General features: G+C 41.5%; 1 protein-coding gene across 2 annotated transcripts; it reads right to left on the bottom strand.

Annotated features, from left to right (window-relative positions):
• Window positions 1–1,469: 1,469 nt before the first annotated feature.
• vps39 (VPS39 subunit of HOPS complex) lies at window positions 1,470–23,316 on the bottom strand. Of its 2 annotated transcripts, none has more exons than XM_035168014.2 (24): window positions 22,684–23,316; window positions 22,405–22,470; window positions 21,911–21,975; window positions 21,440–21,482; window positions 21,136–21,230; window positions 19,460–19,558; window positions 19,253–19,345; window positions 18,379–18,562; window positions 16,129–16,249; window positions 15,736–15,856; window positions 15,326–15,455; window positions 13,824–13,966; window positions 13,526–13,666; window positions 12,295–12,436; window positions 10,706–10,792; window positions 10,273–10,346; window positions 9,863–10,079; window positions 8,061–8,189; window positions 7,630–7,732; window positions 7,005–7,050; window positions 6,079–6,228; window positions 4,010–4,144; window positions 3,544–3,635; window positions 1,470–3,215 (listed from the first exon to the last, which is right to left on the bottom strand). In XM_035168014.2, exons 1-24 carry the CDS (start codon window positions 22,754–22,756, stop codon window positions 3,134–3,136), a joined length of 2,631 nt encoding a protein of 876 aa, XP_035023905.1. In that variant the 5' UTR covers window positions 22,757–23,316; the 3' UTR covers window positions 1,470–3,133. The 2 variants fall into 2 exon arrangements, with proteins under 2 accessions (XP_035023905.1, XP_035023906.1); XM_035168015.2 differs by having other exon boundaries at window positions 15,326–15,452.
• Between the last annotated feature and the right edge of the window lie 265 nt (window positions 23,317–23,581).

Genomic DNA, 23,581 nt, shown 5'->3' with positions numbered 1-23,581 from the left:
TTGGTGGATTAATCTGCAAGATAAAATGGCTCCAAACCTTTATTATATTCCTCTTATTATATCATTTTCAACCACCTTTGCTTCTTTTCATCCATCGTCTTGCATTAACTTGTTTAAATTTGCATGTATGTTCTGTTTATACCTGTTTTTAAAGTGATATAAAGTTTATCATTAGTGTTGTAGCTGATAAAAGTGGTGTCGTCCATGTTTGTTTGTATTTTAGCAGGATGAAGCAAAAACTGCTCCAGTGATTTCCATGACACTTTGTGTATCAGTGTTGAATGACCCGAGGAAGAACTCGTTAAAGGTGCAGATCCTGGATCAGGGCCCGGATCCAGGATCTAGTGAATTTAAATGTGGTTTCATCAGGGGACTGTTGAGCCTTGGCAGAGGTGCAGCTCTAGTTTATAATCGTAAATGATTTATGAGATATTTGCAATTTGTATTTGGTCTATTGATCTGGATCTGCAAAGTAAATAGTAACAAGAAAAGTAAAAATAGAAATACTAAGTGACTTTACTAATTATTTAGATACTATTCTCACTAAGATAAATAATTGATGGAAAATATTTTTGTGCAATTAAACATTTAATTTGTGTAGGATGTCATTAAGGTTGTTTCTTCTTGTAACCGCTGCACGGAGACGTGAGCGGTAACGAGACGTGGTCGGCTCCTCAGTGAGACGCAGCTGCAGAGACTCGGTGGTGTCACCCAGTCAAACAGGAGTCGAGTGGAAACACTTGTTTGTTACTGATCAAAGCCGCAGGCGCACAGACCTCCTGCTTCCAGCCTCAGTCAAATCTCCTCCGTGGGAAACGTGTCACGAACACTCGCTGGTGTCTTCAGACAGGGAACTCACAGCAAGTTTAATGGTTCAAAAAAACCCTAAATGTCTGGAACAGTCTGAGCAGAGAATGTGTGCAAACCTATTAGAAGGGGGGGGGGGTATTTAACAGAGCAGGAGACGCAAAACAACTTAAACCATTTGATTAAGTTCAACAACTAGTCAGACGAGGGATTAGTGGTTAACAAAGTCACGTCTGAGTCCCGGTAATCAACCGTGCAGAGTTCCACCGAGCCGTCGCACTCTTTACCTCATTACCTCCGTCACGGAGATTTGGTTTTCACCCAAGTCTGTTTGTTTATTAGCAAGATAACAACACAGATGTGGAATATGCGTCGGAGAAGAACCCGTTAGATCTTGATCAATATCAGGAGGGTGATCCAGGGATTTCTTCCACTTTCTTCAAGATTTTCACAATTTTCCCAGGGAAAGAGATTTTGTGCAGCTTGAATGAATTAAACTCTCGATGGAAGTTTATTCTCTGGTTGGTTGGTTTGTTTTGTTTGTCAGCAGGATTACACAAAAACTACTTAACATATTTCCATGAACCTTATTGGAAGGTCGGGACATTGGCCAAGAAAGAACCAATAACTCTTTGTGAGGATCTGGACAAAGAATCTGGGAAAACTTTTATCGCTTTCTTTAATATTTAACATTTTGTGCCCCAATTTACGGATCTTGATGCATTTAATAAAGAAAATCAGGCCCCTTGAAGTTCCACTTGAGTGTGGATCCAAATAAATTCAAGCTAATTTAAATGAAGTTTCACAAGGGGATCGTTGGGCCTCGGCGGAGGTTTGCAAAAAACAAAAAACACAAGATGACTGATTGTTTGCATCTCTTCTCTTGATTAACTGGAGTCCTGCTTCCTCCCACGTGGACGGTTAACACACATTTTATTACAATATTGCCAATTTAAAAGCACAGATCAATCACACCTTCAGTCATTCACATCACTTCCAGTTCTTATCGCGCAGATATGTGATTCCACAATAAATAAACCAAACATCCATCCGCCGTTAAAGTGCTGCACTGCTGTGACCCATCTTAGAGAGAGACTACGTAACACACACAAGAAGTTGGATTCAGAAACAAGAAGCTTATGGTGGCTAATGCACCATAAGCTCACTGGATGACCGATCTCTGATATCGGGCTGTAACTAATGATCATTGTTGATATATCTGCTGCTAAATATTGATTAATAGTTCACTTTCTAATATTTTCTTATGAATGAACAGTTCAAAACCTTCACTCTACTCTCACCGATAACAGAGAAAGGAGCAAACTAAGCAGGAAGCTTTATTAAAATTGGTAAATCAACTCATCACTGCAGCTCGACACTAACCTGAGCAAATCAATATTATCCTGTAGTTACGACTCGTGGGCGCTGTTAAATGTACGTAGTCTCACTTTAGAATCTAATTCTTCTTCATAAACTTCTGATGTGACTGAGAAAGAAAAAAACAAAACATGAATACAATGAGACAGATGAGAACTTCGGAAAAAAAGCGTTAAAAGCGTGGACGTCGTCGTCGTCACTTCACAAAGACAGCAAAAGAAGAAAAGAACATAAATATGAATAATGTTAGTTGGAGAAGTCGCCTCAAACGTTTCAATCAAATAGAAAAAAAGGTGAAACAGTGTGAAGACGACTGCAGTACCGGCACATGCTCAAAGAAAAGACACCTGACCTCATTGTAAGTACAATCTTCAGTCACAGAAGGCATTGAACAGTGCAGAGTGGCTACGGCCTAAGAAGCAGAGTGTGAGGCCGACCCAGTGTTACAGGAGGGGAGAGACACAGGAAGAGATAGAGAGAAAGAAAAGACGGCTTCCCATCGAGGCTTGGGATCATCTGCTGGAGAGAAGGAACGTGTCGGGCAAACAAATCCCTCCTCGCGTTACGGGGACATGTTTTCCTAAATGTCAGAGTCCACCTCCCTCTCTCTCTACGTTTCTCTCCTCCGGGCCGAGCGACCTGGGACATTCCTCCTGTTACTTCATGCACAGAGAGTCAGAAAGCTGCGGCCTTTTGCTTTCAGAGGGCAGCTCTGATTCCACCCGGGGGCGGGGGGTGGGTGGGGGGAGTCGAGCGCCACAACAGCGATGTCCAAGGTTAACTTCAAAATAAAAAGTCTGCACTCGCAAGTCCTGCAAGGTGCTTTGGATTCAGAGCAACTTCCAACCTTTCTGGTGTTTCTCTTCTTCACGGGCGTCCACAGAGTGAATCCCCGAGCAGGAAGGAGGAGGATCATTTATTGATGAAGCGTCCGAGCGAGCAGAGGCTGTTACTGCTCGGTGGGACACACCGTGCGGTCTTTGCAGCAGAAGTAATGAACCACCACTCCGTTGGGATACCTGGCGAACGCACTGAAACAGAGGAGGTTTTACTGGGATTATTACTCACGGCATCACAGAGCACGAGCAAGGGTTTCATTTAAATGTGTGAGAGGAAAGTGGAAATGAACAGGGTGTGAAATTAACATAAACATAAAATCTAACTTTTTCCATCTTTAAGATTTAAAGTTTCTTTGGCCTGTTATTGTAAATATGAGGAGTGAAATAAAAAGGGTGGATTTTGGTGATGTACTAAGTTAGTACATCACCAAAATTCAAAGATAGAAAATAAACTATATGAATAAAAACATTAAGAACATTTTGAGACAAATTCGACTCCGACACCGAGTTCGAGTTTTACCTGTTTCCTATTTTCTTTTTGCAAACTCTGCAGGTCTTCTCCTCCGTGATGACGCATTTAACCTGCTGGTGGAAGATTCGCTCCTCCTGCACCTGGAGACAGAAGCAGACGAACAACACCAACCAGAAATTAATAAAGAAAAGTTGTTGTGTTTAATCTTTTCAATTAAATCGCTTTGGTCAGAAGATTGAGTTCAAGGTGACATATTCAGATATTGTTTTTGAAAACTCGAAGATACTTTTTTCATCATTAAATAAGAGAAAGAGAAACCAAACTATTTTTAAAATATATTTAAAGATTAAAATCAAAATATAAAAGATTCCTTTCTCATCAAGAGGACAGAGGCGATGAAATAATCTCACAAACACAACAAGACGTTTTCTTCACCTTCACGCGAACGTCAGTCACATCACGAGATGTTAACACCTGACATTTGAATCCTATTGACACTCCTGTCTGGACTCACCCTGAGGAACTCGGCCTGCAGGAGACTCTTCAGCACCTGGTTGCAGCGTTTCCTCTGAGCCCTCTCCTCCAGGACGCTCTCCAGGAAAACCCGGATCTCTCTGATCTGCGTGTTTGCCGGGAGCAGGTTGATGGCCTGGAAACCAAACAGTCAGCTTTTCAAACACTGGTGAACAGACGTTAGGAGTTTATAAGTCACAGTGGCTCTTCCCGTGTGAAGACCAGTGATCTCTCTTAGTAAAGGAACCCTTTGGGTCAGATTAGGAGGTTTCGGGCACAGGGAGCAGGATTGAACAGCTGCCTTCAGGTGTAAAAAGTGTGTAAATGTTGGTCAAACATGAATATTTAACAGCCTGCAGATCTTGACCTTGAAAACAGCTGCTGACAAACTTAAACTCAGTATCTGCTCAGAACGTAACGCTCACATGTTCCTCACTTTTTTTTAAAAAGGACTCGTGTCGTCATCTTCTTGTCAAGGTTAAAAAATAAACTTTCAGCCTCAGACCTGAAGAAGTCCTTAAGGCAGACCCGTACTCAGAATACTAATCTGTGTGATACATGGCTCCGGTCGGACTCGAAAGGTGGTGGAGGTCAAACTCCAGGAGAGAGCGCTGAAGTGTTTGAATAAGTGGATAACAGCACATATTCAAACATGCTCTCCCTGAAGTCACACTTATTTAGAGAAGTACTGTGTTGACATTAGAAGCCGTTTCTGAAATCCTGTTAATGACATCAGCAACTCAAAAAACTCAAACAGCTTTCAATCATTGCGTGAAGAGAGATTGTCGGACGCAGCCGCCCCAATGCCAACGTCTGAAATGTGTGGGGGGGGGCGGGGTTTTCAGATGCTGATTGACTATCTGGTTCGCTCTTTGTTTTGAAAATGCTGACACGATATGTCCCGTCTCGTTTATCGTCTCCTGGCGAGGCAGCGTCTGGGAGGAAGGCCGGGGGGGGGGGATGAAAGAATGGAGGAGAGCAGCGGATCTACACGTGCTCATAAACCTGCAGCGTTCGGCCTGAGAGACTCTTAATGTGACGTTTCTGTGGCTGGACTCGGATCAGCGGTGCCGTTCATAACCTCTTTAAAAAAAAAATCACACATACATTACAGAGCAGTTTGTTATGGAGCGTTTTACAACCTGAATGTAACTGGAGCAGCTCAACTTCAGTATTAAAATATTAACAGAGACACGGGGGAGAGACGTTTTCAAAGACCACGTCTCTGTGTCTCTGTGATAAGATTGGGAAGAGTAAGAATATACAATCTGCTGACGGGGGAAGTGCGCTGTGAACAACTTTATAAAGAACTCCTCGAGGGAAATCTTTGCTCGACAGCATTGAGACGATTGTGATATAAATGTCTGACGAGAAAAATGGGTCATGAGCTAAAAAAGCTTTTATTCAATTAACTGCTATTCTTGGTTGTGGGCGCAGATATTCCAAACAGACACATGAAAGGAGTTTCCTCAGAGACGTTCACATTACGACACACACGCACACGCACACGCACACGCACACGCCTCTCGAGGGAGATCAGCCCCCTGGTGGAAATCTGGTTTTGGTTCACTGGATCTTTTCCGTCCCAACGCGGCAGCTTGATTTCACCCAACAGTGCAAAACCCTTCTGATCTCGCTCTGAAAAACAAACTAAATCCTCTTCAGCTCGGTTGCTGATTTAATTTCACACAAACTGCCCGACGACTAATTTTGTGTGAGCGCGCGTCGTCATTAATCATGTTATTTTATCCCATTTTAATCGAGGCTAAACAGACGAGACACTTTCACTGCCACGTCCTTAGGAGCGATTATCACATTTGAGCAGTAATAAAAAGGCATTAGGCTGAATTAGAAAAATACTTTTTGCTCTCTGGTTTAATGAGCAATTTCAAGAACCCAGTGGAGTTTGTTGCAGGAAATTAAAATGCAGGAAATTCATGTCAGAGTTTGTCAGTCCCCTGAAAGTGGAAATGTTTGTGATTTGTTTACAACTTACTTGATTTAGAAACTGAGATAAAAGTAGGATCATTATGACCAGACCAGTGAAAGTGCCGCTCTGGTGCTGTTTACCTTGGAGGTGTTGAGTTTGCTGTGGTGCAGCTCCAGGACCTCCAGGGCAGCCTGGAGATTGGCCTGAGGCCCTGACAGCTCCATCTTGATGGGCCCCAGACAGTGGACGTCAGGGGGCGACAGGTACATGCGCAGCAGAGACAGATAAACCTACAGAGCGGAAATACAACTGTTAATACTGATCTGAGTCCATGCGAGTCAGGATCTGAACAATGGTTTGTAAAGAAAACCAGTAAGAAAATCAGGTGAGAGTGTCGCAGTTTAATGGAAACACAGGAAGTAGGGAAATATGATGTCAGACAGAAATGCAGTAAAGTCAATAACATTTTGTAATTAAATTAATTGAAGAAAAAGATTATTGTTTCAAAACAGGGAGTAAAATAAAATATGATGGAATATTTGACAAGATAAATGATTTACTAGTAATTTTACAGGGAGTCAAAATGTTATTTTGAAGAAATTTAAAAAGGGAAATAAGCCTGGATGTCTTATACATGCTGAGTTTATAAAGTCTAGTCAGGTTTAATAGCAACAATCAAATATTCAAACCTCAATCACAGATCTTATTTCTTTGTGCCTCTGATTCACCAACAATTCAAGGCTTCTAAATTATTCATTTTCAGTTTTGGATTTGTCAGGCAACACTAAACAAAAAGTATAAACAGGCGATGTCAGATGTAATAGTTGTTTGATGGAAAACAAACCAGCAATGTGCATGTGCCATAAATAATCCATTATATTTGTGTAGCACTTCCAGGAAACACAGGCACTTAGATGAGGGCAACAGAGTGTGCAAAATGAAAAAAGGTCATAAAAAAAACACATCGGAAATGTGATCAAATCCAAGAGAGCAAAACAAACAGTGAAATCCAAGTAGAAAGAACAAAACAAATCAAAAAGGGAAAATTAGACGAGGAGCCACTTACGTCTTTATTTCCTTCCACTGAACTGTTGTAGTGACTGTGACAGTATCTGCAGAGCACACAGAGGAAGCACATCAGCAAATATAAAAACACGATGGAGCTGCTCATTTCCCTGATGTTGACCGACGCTCCTGAGGAATCCAGGATGTCTCAGCGTGTTTTCAGACAGGAGCTACGGAAAATATTAGAAAAACTGGACGCGGGCGTTTTCCAAAATCGAAGAAACGCGTGATACAGGGAAGCAGAAAGGAGATGTTTGAATTGCGTGTTAGAAACTTCATCAACACGCCCACTCGCTCGCTTGTTGCAAATCTTCCAGACAATGTCCTGCTGCATTTTCACATGTTCTCACTCAGACATTTTATTAGTGATCAACTGACTCTGTCATTTGTTGTTGAAGATCTCTTGACTTCAGTATATTTCTGAAAGCAGCTTTGGTCACATGTTACTTAAAGATCCTTAATCTGCCTGGAAGGTCAAGAACAAGCTCGTGACTTAATATGGTTTCTACCACTTACTTTAAATCACTACCTTACGGTTTTGTTCTCTTTCATAGTCATACATTCGCTGATGATTCCCCGCACAGCTTTGCAGGAGTATGTGGTGTGTGACCTGCAGAAGGACTCACTCTTCAGCCATGTGGGTGTCTTTCAGGATGTGCACATAGATGAAGAGCGCCTGCTCGTGTTTCCCCATCCGACCCAGAAGCAGAGCGCGCTCCTCCAGCAGACCTTCGAGAGGGAAAACCAGGTCAAGAGGTTCACGTTAAAGCCTTCAGCTTAAAGCACGTACAACTGCAGTAAAACTTTCCTCTGTAACTGAGAACATATGTACATGAGGTAATGGGAAATATAGGAAACTGTCTTTCTTAGGTGCCGGTTCCATCAATCCTGATATTAACAACTAAAGAGTAAATGCCATTCGTATTATCTTTACGCATTTTTCTGAAACAGGATCTCACAGTCAAAAGTCAACTTCTTTAGGAAATAACTCCAACGTCCTTGTTTGTATTCGTCAAGCAAACAGAATTTGATGTGTCATCTAAGTGAGAGTTCTCACCATCAAAGGGAAAATCACTGATGAGTCTGGCTGGTTCATAGCTGGTAGAGATATCCAGGAAAGACAGCAGCTTCATCCTGAACTCCCCCAGGCTGCCCTTCTCCTTTCCTGCAGCAACAGCTGGGACCCCTACAACAGCACAGAAGACTTTATTTCAGCATCTGGAGCTGAAACAATCGCTCAGTTAACTGATTAACATCAGAAACACACTCTTAAGGAAGAAGAAAAGCCCCAAATCCTGCATGTGGTTGTCTAGTTCTTTCAGTAGTCAATGATTTTGCCACGAGTCTGAATAGTAGCAGGATTAAATCCACACAGACAAAAAGCCAAAGACACTGAAAACAAGAAGACGACTGCAAGTGAGCAAACGTGGATGTAAACAAATATTCTAGAAATTGGCTCAGTAAATATTTAATCAGGAAGGAAATACACTCCCCACATTAAATAGATCTCAGTGATACACAGAGTATCAGTAACAAGCACTGGATTTAAAACACAAGTTTTTGTTTAAGGTTTTTTTTTGTAGCTGATGTTTATCTGCCAAGTTTGGGAGAAAAGGCCTGGTTGTAAGATGACTTGATTTTGTAAGTAAAATACAAACCACTGAAACTGTAACTTGTTGTCTTATAAACCACAGTTGTGGCTTTTGGTTAAATCTAAATGTTGGATAAAATATATTAATGAAGATAAAACTGAGCGGCGATCACAGTAGAGTGGACAAGACCCAACAGCCCCCCCCCCCCATGAAGCCACATTCAAATCCACTAGATCCTGATTTTTTAAATTTGGATCAGCACCAAATTCCACACACTGAATTATTATCTGAGGAATCAACGAAAATGTTGAAAATCACAATAATAAATAAAGAGAAAAGCAATTTTGGATCAGCACCAAAATTGAAGCGGTTCCTCCCCGAACCTATTCCACATCCTCCCCCCAGGTTTTGTGGTGGTTCATCCAGTAGTTTTTGCTTAATCATGCTTACAATCAAACAAACGGGGGTGAACACATAACCTCCTTGGTGGAGGTAAAAATATAAAACGATGGTGTACGTGATAGAGCGATTATACTGGAAAATAATCTGTGGAGTTGCTGCTGACACAGGTTTTAATATTCACAATGTCTAGACACACTAAGACTCATCTCATTGTTGAGAGTTACAAAAATCTCAGAGGAACAATATCTTCCGATCACGGGCTGTGTCCTGCAACTTGCTTCATTAAGCAACATGAAGCAACATGAAGCAATATCTTGCAGGATTGATCTGTTTAATTAACTGTTTTTACTGTTTGTTTTGCAGACAGAGTCCAGATTAACGAGCACCTCTGTGTCCGTGCTGGTCCAGAGGCCCGTTTTAAAGCACGCTCCCTGGATGAGCATTAAAACGACACAAACAGACAGAGATGGATGGACTTCTTAATCTGTCCTGACAGGCTTTATTTGCAAAGTAATTTAAATAGACAACTCTTTGGACGGGGGAAGCAAAGTGGTTAACTGAACCCATACGCAGGGAAAATGACTAGAAAACTGAAAAATTCCTTTTGGCATTAATTCGATTTTGTTAAAAGTGGTGGCGAGCTCCTGGGTTACGTTGACATTGGATCTACAATAACACTTCTCATTTATATTTCCTCCATCTTCTAGCTTTGTTATCTTTCTTTCAGGTTTGTGTATCAAATGGGTCCAAAAACATTATTTTAATAATTTTCAGTTTTTGAAGTGGTTATATGAGGTACTGTAAAAGTATTATTATTCCTGAGAGTGCCCAGAGATACTGTGACCTCAGGGTCTTTAGCTCGTACCTTCAGGCAGTGAGTTGAGGTACTCTTTCATGAGGACTTGAACCCTCTCCAGGTAGAGCTGGATCAGCACATTGTGAAACTCCGGGCCTTTCTCGTCCCACACGTAGATGATGTGCTCAAGATATGGGATGGCGAGCTCCGTGAAGCCCTCTTTCAGGAAGTTAAGCACCTTGTCCCGGGGCAAAGTCTCCACCTCCGTCAGGTCCTCAGTGAAAATCTGAACAGGAAGAGAAGAGAGGATTTAAAACTACATCAGAGCAGGAAGTGGAAATACAATAAATCTAGGGTTTAACCAAGTACAAACGTAAAGAGCAAATTTCTACGTATAGATATAGGATACATAATAATGATAAAACCACGTTCAACACCCAAATGAAACATTTGTTGTGGGTAAATTCTCTGCATCTCACCTTCAGACCGTCCTCAGGACAGATCTTCAGCACCCAGGGAGAAAACTCAAAGATGAAGCCCAGATTCTCGACTCCTGTGTCGCAGGATGAAAGTAAATAAATAAGTTTAACTCCATCAAGGAAGCTCAAGAGGAAACAGGCCAAGAAAGTTTTTTCTCATGGTTCACTCAAACAAAAGTTCTCACACACAGCCCCTCCAGATTTCTCCAATTTCAGGAAAATGCTCAGACTTAAGTGCAAGTCAAAAACTTTAGTCATTGCCAGATAATAATAAAAGCTGCAGAATGACATGCAACAGATGCAACATTTTACATTTCATCCAACGCCCACAATCTGAGTGAAAGTATTCTGAGAGTTTCCAGAAAGTTATTGCAACAACATGTAGTAGAGATGACAACTTTGAAACAGCTCTGAGTTGGCTGTTGATCCGTACCCAGTCTTTGGAGGTACTCCACTGTTCGCTCGTGGCCCTTCAGCGGAGAGTTGGCCTTGGTGGATTGGTCGAGCAGCACCTGCAGAGCTGTGAAGGGGTGAACAGGGCGGAGGAGGAGTGAAACATGTGAAAAGGGGAACAGCAACAATAAAAGGGAGAACAAATCAGTCTGAGTGATGGAAAGCAGCAAGATGTCATCGACTCTGCGGCACGCTGCATTACATAATTCCTCCGCCAACAGAAACTGGACGAAGCACAGGCTCCAGTGTTAATTGGCGAGCTGGGAACAGCTGCTTTGAATTGGCAGTGGGAGAGCGAGGCAGGCTTCAGCAGCATGACATCATCAACACAAAGTACAGCAGGCCGACTCCAACAGAGCAGCCCGGAATCTACCGCAGAACACTGCCAGGAACCAAACAACCTTCAGACAGCTCTGATCTACGAGGATGACGAGCCGGCCGCACGCAGGAAACCTCCACTGAGATCAACTGTGCAGCCTCACGGGGCTGATCCGCCCCGCGCCCAGGACTCAAGCACATTAACTGGTTTCTGTTGAATTGAAACATAATGGAACAATCCTGCTCTTGTGTTTGAACGAGGAGGTAATGAGGGCGAAAGCTGCCATCCACTGATCTCTCATTTAAATAGTAAACCGCAAATTCAACATCCAATTTGAGAGAGAAATTGGAAGCAGATGTTTCATTGTGTTTTGAAGGGATGTGCTCGGTTGTCACGCTGAGGTCTGCAACAGATAAACCACACTGCCACACAAACCACACAATTACAGCTGAACTCCGATATCAGTCATTGTCTAGTGATTGACTTCTTTCTGCTGCGCGATGATTCATTTTCTCACTTCAAAAACAATCATGTCAGAGGAAATGTCCCTGGAAAGTGATTCTCTGAATCGTGTGTTCATTTAGAAAGTTAAATTAAATGCTCTTGTAAATACTCTTTCCTTTCTTTTCATCCTTTATTCGTTAGACGTTTTTTAAAAATATGCAGAGAGAGATTTCTTTAACTGAGGAAAAGATTTGATCACTGAAAATGCTTTTCATATGTGCTCAACTTTATATGACAAGAAACAGATTTGACTTCCGTTTGCTTTCTGATAAAACTAATGTAGGTTTGGATGAGATTAGACGGGAGAAGCACAAACCATTTCCAGGGTTCTTGTGTTGTGCATGCAGGCTGACAGTCACGGCTCACTAGGACGTCTAACGGAACTAATCCATTGTCAACTAAATAAGTTTCACCTACTGTGGAAGGTCTGACAACAGATTTCTTTAAAATACTCAAAGATTTCAGTTAACTCATCCTAATGAAAGACACTTCGAGGGAAAGTGAACCAAAATAAACTCATCTTACAGTATGTACATACACAATATGTCTGAATATGATTCATATAAGTTCATATAAGGGGTCTTAAAACTTGAAAATGACTGTGGACATCCCCAAAGATCTGTCTTCCACTTGTCATAACTGCAAGAGGAGACCAGACAAGCGATGTCTTTATTAACGGCTTCTCTCTGCAGATTGTACTCAATGATACATGGACAACTTGCAGCACAGGTGGTTGAACATCTTACCTTTCTGGTGCAGGCCCTTCTTCTCATAAAGAATAATCAGCTCGCTGTACTTGTGAGCCTTCTTGAGAACGTACTCGCTCTCCTCGATGTGGCAGTGGTTGTTCTCCAGGCGCAGGAGGGGGGACACCAGGGCCACGTTGGTCTGAAGAGAGGGGAGGATCAGAGGAGATTACACAACATGAACATATATCCATCCAACCCTTAAGAGTTCAGGTAGTGTTTCACACAAAGACGACAAGTCTTAGTCGATCCTCTCTGCCCCACGATGTGTTATTCATTTAAATAATCTGCTGCAGATGCTCGGCCCTCTGAAGCCCGATCCTAGAGGATCTCCAGTCAGTCCCGTCTTCTCCATCCAGCATCATCTTGGTCTGTGCTGGGAGTTCCACTGATTGAACAGAGGTTGTTGTGCCTCTAAAAAAGGAAGCACCTGGTAGCATTTTCCCTGAATCGCACACATCAGATGAACATGCACATTTCTGCACGGAGAAATAAGACAAAGACTGTTTCCCGTTCTGTGCAGAAACTTACTTCGGAGGCTCATAACTGTGATCTCATTCATCCTTCCAACACTCCATTGATGAAGTTTGACTCACAGATTACTGAGTGACAGTCACACACACTATGTTCAACAGTGACTCAGCTTGTGTTACATCAAAGTAAATCTGCCAATGAGCAGTTTAACACAGGAGCCATCTGGCTACATGTGCGGTGCAGTGAACTGCCCAGTGTTGGTGCCAGTTTCTATGAGCGTTGAGAATTACCGACTTATGAAATCATCGTTTTATTTTTGCTCTAAGTGGACGGTGATGACTGCCAAGTTTTTAAGAGCTGATATAATTTGTATGCGTTGATATAAACATTTGGACTAAGTTCGCTTACGATTCCAGATTGGCTGTAAATCAAAGAGCATAATGTTAGTGATGCATGGTTAGAGTTTGTCCCAGGTTTGTCCAACTTCCCTGTGTGTATCCCTACAGCTACACTGTGAGGGAAAGCAGGAGATAAAAATCACTCTTACAAAAGGTGTTATTCAATTCATAATTTCTGACTTTGTATTCAATTGCAGGATAGAAAATTGCAAAATAATATAAAACGTATTATATGCCTCTGCCAACCAGGACCGTTAGCCTGCATGCATTAGATTTCAGTGGTCAACATTTATGATATTTAAGTAAATATCTCAATATGTCAAGTAAAAGCGTGAAAAATAAGAAGATGGTCGGCTCACATGTAGGTAACACTTCAGCAGAGTGGTATCAATGATCTGCAGGAGTTTTTTGCGGCTTTTAATAGTTGGCGTTCCCTCCATGAGTGGAGATGTTGTGGAAGGGCTCGAGTCGTTCAGCTGTTTCACCAGGTGGCTGCGTTTCTGTAAGAACAGTAGAAAAAGAAAATGTAGATTTGAAGTTTCTCACTTTCCTTTATCTTTGCCAGTCATGTTTTTATTATGATGTTACAAAAATGTTTGTGTTTATCTAGAGCCGGATTTAAAGCTAAAATCTGAAGGGCGTCACACACACACAGACCTGGGTGAGGTAATCAATAAGAGCGAGGTGAGCCTTCTCCAGCTCTGCCCCGGACAGCGTAGGCAGTGGGTTGGGATAGTGCAGCTGTTTGCGGTAGTCAGCTGGGAGCAGGTCCGGGTACAGTCCGATCACATGTGTGGGATCTGCAGAGCACAGGAGGGATTTCTTAAGTTTTATTCCTTCAACATTAAAAGGTCTGGTCATCTTTTACCGCGTCAGAGTCTCTGTCTGAGTGTCGTCCCTCCAACCTCCCGCTGACCTGCACTCACTTTACACTTTAACAATAAACACCAACTCTAATCAGACGTTATTTTGTGTTTGTTGATTTGTTCCGGAGTTTAGGAGACAAATATTTAAATAGTAAATAGTTCATCTGCTACACACAACACAAGAGGCAGTGACCAGAACGATCCAGATTCATGATTAAACACCGTCGATTAATAACTAAATAAATGTGGTTCAGTTAGTGTGAGCGACAGAGAAGGGTTCTATTATATAGAATGCTTTATTTCTAATTTTATTTTTTATCTTATTATGGTCTATTGTTGCCATAGATACAGCTGGTTTAATAAGATCAATGTCACAAATTTACACATCGGAATTCTGGGATGCAATTGAAACATTGTTATCCTTTGATCATTAGATTCTTTGATGTAGGTAAGAGTTAAGTGTTTCAAAGCTCATTCCTCACTCGGTTTACTTGTAACCACAAAGGTCACCTGGTTTTCACTAAGCTCTCTGCTACCATTTGTTTGGTTTACTTTGCTTTCTGGAAGCAATTTGCTTTAAAATGTTTGGACCACGACGAAAGAAGAGAAGAGCAACATGATGTTTGAATTAATGACCGTTCCTCTGCTGGAGTCTGAGTGGAGAGAAAACTTTCATTAGAATTTAATAGTCGATGATTCGTTGGTTTACGTCATAGTGCGTGAAAAAGGGAAACTTGAATTAAAATTTATTTTTCGTTATTTTTGTATCAGTAGTAGCCTAATATGCAGCAAAGTTTATTAAAAGACATTTTTGAATGAAGTATCGATCTTTATTGTCTTTATTGTCAGTCATCACATGCAGCGAACAACCTCAAGCTAAACTTAAAAGCTGATGGCTTTGAGTATTTGTGTGATTCATAATCCGATTAGTCGATTAATCGTTTCAATAATCGATAGATTAATCGACTATCAGAATTAGTTGCAGCCCTAGTTTCAAATTAACGTGGAGAGCACTGACTAGTGTTATAGACTGACTGTTGTAGTCAGGTTTTTTAATTGAAAAGCTAATTTTGTAAATTACAGCGCACACAACAGTAACAGTCTAAAATATTTTTTAAAGTATAAATCATGAGGCCAGTGAAGATGCACACCTATAGTCACACAGTGATAAAAACAATAAATCATGTATAAAATCAAAACTCTTTGATGCATCGATAATCGTTTTAAAATCGAATCGCAGCTCCGTTTAACAAACGAGGCCTGAACAGAAAAACTTCAGCTGCGAACCTTTACCTGTGCCGAGTTTGGCAAACACCTGCATGGAGTCATCGAATCTCTTCTGGCAAAACAGATTGAAGGCGTAGAGATTTTGGATGTGATGAATCTGCTGCTTCTTATCACCATCGGAATCATCCTTCATCTTCTGGCAGAAAAAGCAAAATATCACACAAAAACCAACAAAATCTAGTCAGATTATTCACTTCCACGAATGTGAAATCCACATGAAAGGCCCCTGGAAAGGAAAACTAGATCTCTGGATAAGCTGACCTTAAAGAACAAAGCCATGGGAATCTCACTGTTTGAACGCTCTGACCTAATCAAGATAAGTGATCTCAGTGTTCCATCCTCTTGAGCTCGGGCATAAATTGTATCCTCGGGAATTTAATAACACGGTTTAATAGTTGAGTGGTTCTGTTGCTCACCGCCAGCTGAAGAGCCAACTCAAACTGCTTGTCCTGGAGAAGCTGCCGGATCTGGCTCGCTATGGACACAGGCACCAGGCGCCACACAAAGTGGTTGCTGGCAACATACACAATATTTTGCCTGTGAAAAATAAAAAAAAGGGAGAAAACAAGATGAGAGAGGACAGGTTGGGACAACTGTGTTTCTCTTTGTAAGGAGGAACTGACATTATTAGTGTCATTATCATGAGACACAGAAACCAGGGGAGCTGATGACAGCAGCACATGATTCATGATATTCTTTTAGAGATGTTGTGCATCGCAAACGGAACAAGGCCTCAAACCTATGTGACTGAGTGCAGTTTTTATATCGCTATAGAATTTATGATTAAAAGAACAAAAGGCCGGGCTCACCCTGCTGAGGTGATGAAGCGAGGTCTCTGCAGCTCCACGCTCTGCACCAGCAGCCTCGGCTCGAAGGTCCGGATCTCCACGTACCGAGGGAGAACGGCGATGATGTACGGAGGCTGGTGCTCTGAGAACATCAGAGAAGAGCCAAGTGTCAGATTTCTGTGCACGTCAACAACAACGGAATCATCACAAGTGGGTCAATGATATGAAAGTATTACACATCCTCTGAACATTATCAAAGAACTGTGTTAATATGTGGATCTGTCAACACTTTAAGGAAAAGAGGGCAGGTATCGTTTTTGGATTTTACATTTCTTTCACAAAATGGGTATTATAATATATTTGTAATAACAATATGATTTTGTATTATTATTTGAGCATTTTTTCCTTTGATAGTGAAAAGGAGGACATATAGAAGGTGTGATGAGCCAGCTGTCTAACCGGAGACCACAATATAATTTTATTACCTCCACCAAGGAGGTTTCATCAGTGTCAGCAGGATTATTGGACGGATAACTACGACACTTGAAGGATGCTGAATGGGTCAGGGAAGAACCCATGGAATCATTTTTTTATTCATTCAACGTTGCGAGTTGGGGCGTTTTTAAACATTTTCCTTGGTTTCTCAGAGAATAATTCATAAATCTTGATTAAACATTGTGCTTAAAGGCTTTAAAAGTGTGAAAATTATTTTGCTACCAATAAACCTTCCATCTTGAAAGTAGGTTCCTCATTAGTGATTATGGCATGAAGACCTTAAGGCTAATGGGGCAGGAAATATAGCTCGAGACAGCGAATCAGACAAGCCTGAGGCCAGACAGACCAGGCCCACGGGCAACAGCCGCAGCCCTCGGCTCCAGCCACATCCAGTCAGTGAAAGATATTGTAAACTGACCGGCGCTCATCCTCTGCTGATACGTGACAGAGCGACAACATCCAACATCAAAACGAGGAAATTGCCTCGTACGAAACCGCCGCTCGGAGGCTTCATTTCCCTTCATATTGTTCCTCTCTGCATTCCAACGAGCACAGACAGACAACGAGAGCTCATCTGCCTCGCTTCTGCCACAAAGTCCATTAGTAACCCAGTGTCTTAGTCACAGGATAAAAAGCTGATCTAAAACGGTCTTTTCTCCACTGACGTGTGGGAAAACAGCAGCGCGGCTCAGACAGACTGGAAAGAAAGACTTTACACAAGGGAAGGACAGATTAAGGAAGAGAAGAAAGAGAAGAAAGAGAGGGCAGACGGCAGCTAGATGACAATAACTGACAGAACAAAGGCAGAATTTAGGCCAAATGCTTTATCAGGCATTTGTTTTAATATCCTATTACTATGACAGCAGACCTGCTCAGGCACTGTGACAAATACGTGAACAGACTGCGCTGTTACAGACACAATGGCATCATGGGCACATGTTTATTAACCAGTCAGAGAAATGTAACAGCAACATGCAGAACACTTCATATAGATGCAATAAACGCTTCAAGTTTAATATTTTATCAGATAAAGATTAATCTGATTGTGCTCCCACTCAGACGTCCAATTATATTTCAGATAGATTTTCTCATTTCTGTGACAAACAAAAACCTGCATGCAACCACGAATTACGTAAATCTAACACCATTAACTAAAACTAAATGTCATAATTGTTTCTCCTCGTGGCGTTCCTTCATTTAGTGTGCTCCGACCAGCGGAGGATAATTACCATTAACAAGCCTGTCGATGATAACTGGTCAAATTTATAGCAGACAATGTCCTCTGTAAAATCAATAGATGCTTCTCCTTGAGATACAATAAACTCTAATAAAATGTTATAGGTTATTGAAACGTGACTAAGAAATCTTATGCATCCTTTTTTTAAGCACAGCAGAAAATGTGGCTGGTTTTGTTTTCGCTGCGTAAACTCGACTGCCAGGAGTTCGACACACTTTGGCAAAAACCTCTCCCGTGTTATCTGGAAGACAAACTATAAAGTGTAGAGCGCCGGGGGAGGATTCTTGGCTCTCGTTTCTCCGCACGCGAGTCTCCTTTTGACTTTGCTGTCAGTTTCTATCGACATCGAACACAAGTCAACTCTCGCATGTTAATCAGGAGTCATTAACGGATAGAAGCAGTAACTTGGATTGGGCAAATGAAGAGGCGTGTTTTTCATATGCACAGAAAAACAACAGCATGAGCGACTTCATCTTTAAGAAAACAACGTAGAACCATCAGAACAGTACTTGTTGTATTTTCTATTGTTTCTTTCTTACCCATCGCTATCGGGATGTCTGTCCAGTTGAGGGCGCACTTCTGGGTGCAAACGCCCTCTTCATTTAGGACAACAGTGAGGTCATCCTGCCCGACAGCCACCTTCCCATCAGCCAGTGGTGCAACCAGAGGCTCCAGCTGTTTCCCAGTCGGGAAGAGCTCCTTGATGGAGCCGCGACCGTCCATCTGGTTGACAGGACAGATAGTGCGGGTGAGTCAGGAGATACAGACTGTATTAATAATACCTTAGTGGCTGAAATTGAATCTGTAAGGTCAGTTATGAGACACTTTATACAGATAAAGAAATGACGATTGGATGAGGTATAACTCTACCAAGCATTGGTTGATGATTTGAATACCAGTAATAAGAAACACACAAAAAAAACCACAAACAACAGACAAGAACAAGTTATGAAGGAGCCTGATTCTAATTTGTTTTCAGAAGTCATATTAAAAAAATAAAAGATAATTTTAAAGTGATATTCCTCTGAAGATTTGTCACTCCCTGCAGACTTGTGAGGCCAGAAAAATCAATTTAGGACTGAAACCAGTTTGAGCAAAAGTCATGACAGGAGACGAACTTCACAACGTTGCCAATCAGAAATAACAGACTTATTTTTCATAATAATAAACAGTATTTCTAGAGCACTTTTCAAAAACACAGTTACAAAATGCTTCACAATAAGCAAGAGGGCAAATCAGAAAATAGACAGTTTAAAAACATTTTAAGAAGGGGACTACAAACCTTTGACAGCCTTCTTATAAGTCTACGAGGGATGAGCATTTTAAATGCAAAAGACAGATTATGAGCGGACGACCACTTGAGCTGGAGGAAGTTACAGAGTGTAAAGAAATGAACGCTATCCGAGCACATACCCGAATAAGGTAATAGTCTCTCTTGAAACCAACACATATGGAGTTTTCACACCAAGCCATGGACTTTGGAATATCTGGTGCAGCAAAGTCGCCCTAACAGACAAAAAGAAAACAGTGAGATGACTAAATATGACAAAGACTTGGGGGAGGCCGCACCTAAATGTGGATCACACTGCAGTGAGTCACACATCAGATGTATCATCATACCTGCAGCTCGTGGAACTCTCTATCCTTCCAGTAATACAGCTGGAGCTTCTTTTTCACCGCAACACACATTCTCAGCCTTTCCTCCCCTGGGCCGGTTTGCTGAGCGCCAGAAAGAGAGAGAAAATATACAATTCATGGCTTAAAATCAGGGAAAATATGAGAACACGGACATGTGGAAAGGGAAAAATATCATTGTTTTGACACATACAACAATTGTGTGATAAAGATTATATCGAATAGGATATATGTTCTTTACTTCCACTACATTACATTTTTAAAACATATTATTTAATAGATATTTAAATGGACTTTCCTGACTTCAAGGCTGCCATTGCACACAGCCAACAGACTGACACAGGCTTGAGCTTCATATTAATAGACATCATGTTGCTTTTCATTTCTGTCAAGGAAACTGTCATAAGGGAATGACTTAGAAAAAAATAAAAACGTGTGCCTGTGTGTTCGTGCTGGTGGGAAGCAGCAGCATGTTGGATTTCAGGATCGCTGCCAGTGTTGATTCTGCCTGAGGAAGAGCAATGAACTTGACAAGCTCTGAGAATCCACACAGAAGATTGTAACCACGCTGGTGTCTTTGGCCTTCTGTTTGAATCTGTTAACCCATTCACTACTGCAGCAGCTCTCTACACTATTCTTAAGCTTTTATTTTTCTGGTATTTATTTATTACTGTGTTGCACTGTAATGTCTTTTTCTATTTGCCATGTTTTGTTTTTAAGTACTCACATAAAAATGACCATTGAAGGAATCTTCTATTCATACTGTTATATAGAAAATCTGCCTGGAACAGAGGAATGTATTTCTAAAAAGGCTGAAAGACTGTGGTGAGCTCCAGTGATCAGTCAGTAGTTAATATGAGTCGTCTATAAACTAAAAAACATTGGTTATGACCCATTCAAAGCCTAATTTGATCAACTTGAATAAACCAGTTCACTTGAAGCTTCCTGGTCTAACGCCTCTGAAAATGCACTTCCTGTGGCCGAGGCCAGAAACTGACCACAAGAGATTGTTGTTGTTCGAATGATCCTGTTCAGATCTAACTAAAATAAAAACTGTGATAGTTAGAGCATTGTTTCCTTTTACAGCAGAAAGCCAAGGACCTGTTTTCTACCTCATCACGTTGTACATTAGTGAAGATATCATTACATTTTGTTACATGTGGTGAAAAACGTGTTGATAACAGCGGCGGAAGAAGAACAGAGAAAAATGGACATATCTCAAAAACTAAAAAAATCTATATAGTTCAAATAAGTTATAGAGAAATAAGAAATATATTTTGTTCATGGTTCTATGTTCAGAAATGTTTTGGATCAATATTTCTTATGCGTTTATTCAGCTACATTTGGTTAAAAAACATGACAGAACCTTTTAGCTTCGTTGTACAGATTTCAGAAGCATTGATGATTCTCCAAAGAATGAAATCACCGTAAAAAAAGAAAATGTCGGTAGTGGAGAAACATTTCTTCTGCAGGGTTCAAAGGGTCTAATAAGATTACCATTAAGACACTCATTTGCCTTTTCTCCTTCATTCATCCACTAAGTTATAGCTGTATGACTGTAGTACTGTGGAAAGGGCAAATTATTCCCACAAGAAAGATTCAGAAGCAATAAAAAATACATACATTTGATATTATAAAGTAACAACACTGCTGTCACTGACCTGCAGATCACATGCAAAGAGTGTAGCTCCTTTGGCTTTGGACACGACAGTGATCTGCTGGAATGTCAGGAGGTCATGGACGTGGACGTTGTTCTCTGCAGGACAGAATCAAAGAGACTTTGATATGACACTGTCCATAAGTACAATTTGAAGTAGCAGGGAAATCAACAATAAACAGAGGCTATTTAAGCAGTATCTTTGGACTCAATGTCCCAAAGTGGTTGTGAACTACTGTTCCGAAAGTGAAGATTAAACTCATATAATCATTAAAATTCATACAAATGTGTTAGTAGGAAAAACTTACCCAGAAGACTGACAAGGATTTTGTACTGCGCGACAACATAAAGCTGTAGAAAGAGTAGGAAACACAGTTAAAGCGCCGAGTGAGGACATGAATAGTTCATCCCACCTGGGCTGAGAAAACAGCAGAGCTCAATTATTTAACCCACTTTGCCCGGGGCTCTCACCGCTGTGTGTTAGGGCGATAAATGAATTAAATGTTCAAGTTGGAGGCCGATCTGATCCATTACACACACACCATCTCTGGTATACTAAGATGGCATGAGGACGAGTGGTGAAGTGTGCGCCACTCCCAGAATCATCCCAGCACAGGGAGTTTGTCATTGGCAGTTTAAATCAAGGTTAAGAGAGTGAAGTGAGGCTCATGTACAGAATGAATTCCCTAAAAATCAGACGTCACTTCCTTCATCGGACTTCCTCTTCCCCCTTTTTTTTTTTTTGCAGAAATGAGACTGTGGTTCTTCTTAATGTCTACCTGCTGAATCTTCTTTGAGAAGTTCTTGTTGGATTTCTCCAGCGTCACCTCGAACCGATTGGTACCTGAGGAGAACAGAGACACATTCATCATCATCATCATCATCATATGCAATAAAGTAACACACCACAATACTCCAGTACCCTTGCAATCGTATTTTGTTTACAGAAAACCGCTTGACTTGTTTATAGACACTTTATGTTGTTTATCATTGTTACTTTTAATATATGTTTATATATGCATGTATTTTCAGCTTTTCACAAGTTTTATGTCCCTATTTTTAAGCTGTAGGATTCTTTCTTTGTTTCTTTTATCAACTCTCTATCTATCTATCTATCTATCTATCTATCTCTCCAACTGTGTGTTGTCGGTTGAGAGCATTCATGCACATAGTTGGCAAGTAAAGCTGATTTTCTTGCTGAGAAAGACTCAAAGACACCAATACTCCAATACAAATAAACCAGTACCTCCCATCCCCTTGATTTAAGTTTTACCTGCATCCTTTTTTATCCGGTAGAGAAGGAGATGCCCTGGTTTCGTACCCACAAGCAGGCAGTCCTCTGTGGGAAGAGACACTCAAAGTCACTGACGGTCAGTAATTTGCAGCACATCACGGTAGACAAACACACACTTGTATCAGATGTAACTTGCAGGAAGGACAAGTGGGACAATTTGACACTGCAGTTTTCTGTTGTGGGACTAATACAGAATTCCCTTATCTTATGTTAAAACCCAGGAAACACCAGCTCCATGCGAGCGAGACAACCACTCACCCCAGGCCGCAAGACAGTCGATCTGGAGCGGGAGCTTTTCCAGAATCGACACCGGTTCGTACGCGTCGTGCATCTTGGAGCAATGTTGCAGCTTCAATAGCGGCCCCCGTCTGATGGATGATGGACCCCACAGGGGAGTCACCGCCCGCCGGACAGCAGCTGACTGACGGCCCGCTGGTGAACGTGTGAGGCTGGTGCTGCTGTGTGTGTCGCCATTAACCGTGACGGAGGAGGAAAGGGGAAACGCGATGTGTGTGTGTGTGTGTGTGTGTGTGTGTGTGTGTTTGTGGTGAAGCTCTGGTGTCACAGGCTGCTGTGAGGAAACACTTTCTGACGTGTTAGCAAAACTACCAAAACAACAGCTGATCGTTAGCCTGCTAGCTCCGGAGTTAGCGAGCTGCTGCTGCTGCGGCTGCTCCTCATCCTCCTTCCCGCTCACTCCCTGTTCACAGAACCCGTCTCCCTGTCCATAACAACAACCAGCTCCACACCAGTTGACCCAGTGACACCAGTGATGCGCGACGTCTCCGCCGCAGCGCTGTGTTTTCGTTAGCTCGGTTAGCTTAGCTTCTTCCTGTGTTGTGTTGACGACGGCTGCGCGAGCCAATGGGGTTTGACAGGCACGTGACCCGGAGTCCTCACGAGGAACCAGTTAAAGGCGCAGTGCTCGCGTTAGTGGCTGAGGTTCACTTCTCGCGAGATTTACTCATAACGTTTTTAAAATCACGTTCTTTCTTTTTTTGAGCAAAGGATAAATACATAATATACTCTGTGACACGTGTTTTAGTTTTCTATGGGTTTAGTTTATAATTTATATTTCAGGTGTGTATTTTATTTTATTACTTTAGTTTTATTTTATATATTTTATCTTATACCTTATATTCAATTTTTAATTTGT

This window comes from Hippoglossus stenolepis, chromosome 10, assembly GCF_022539355.2.
Source record: "Hippoglossus stenolepis isolate QCI-W04-F060 chromosome 10, HSTE1.2, whole genome shotgun sequence".
NCBI lineage: Eukaryota > Metazoa > Chordata > Actinopteri > Pleuronectiformes > Pleuronectidae > Hippoglossus > Hippoglossus stenolepis.
The sequence above is the reverse complement of the archived record's forward strand: the minus strand, read 5'-3'. Positions and strand labels throughout refer to the sequence as shown.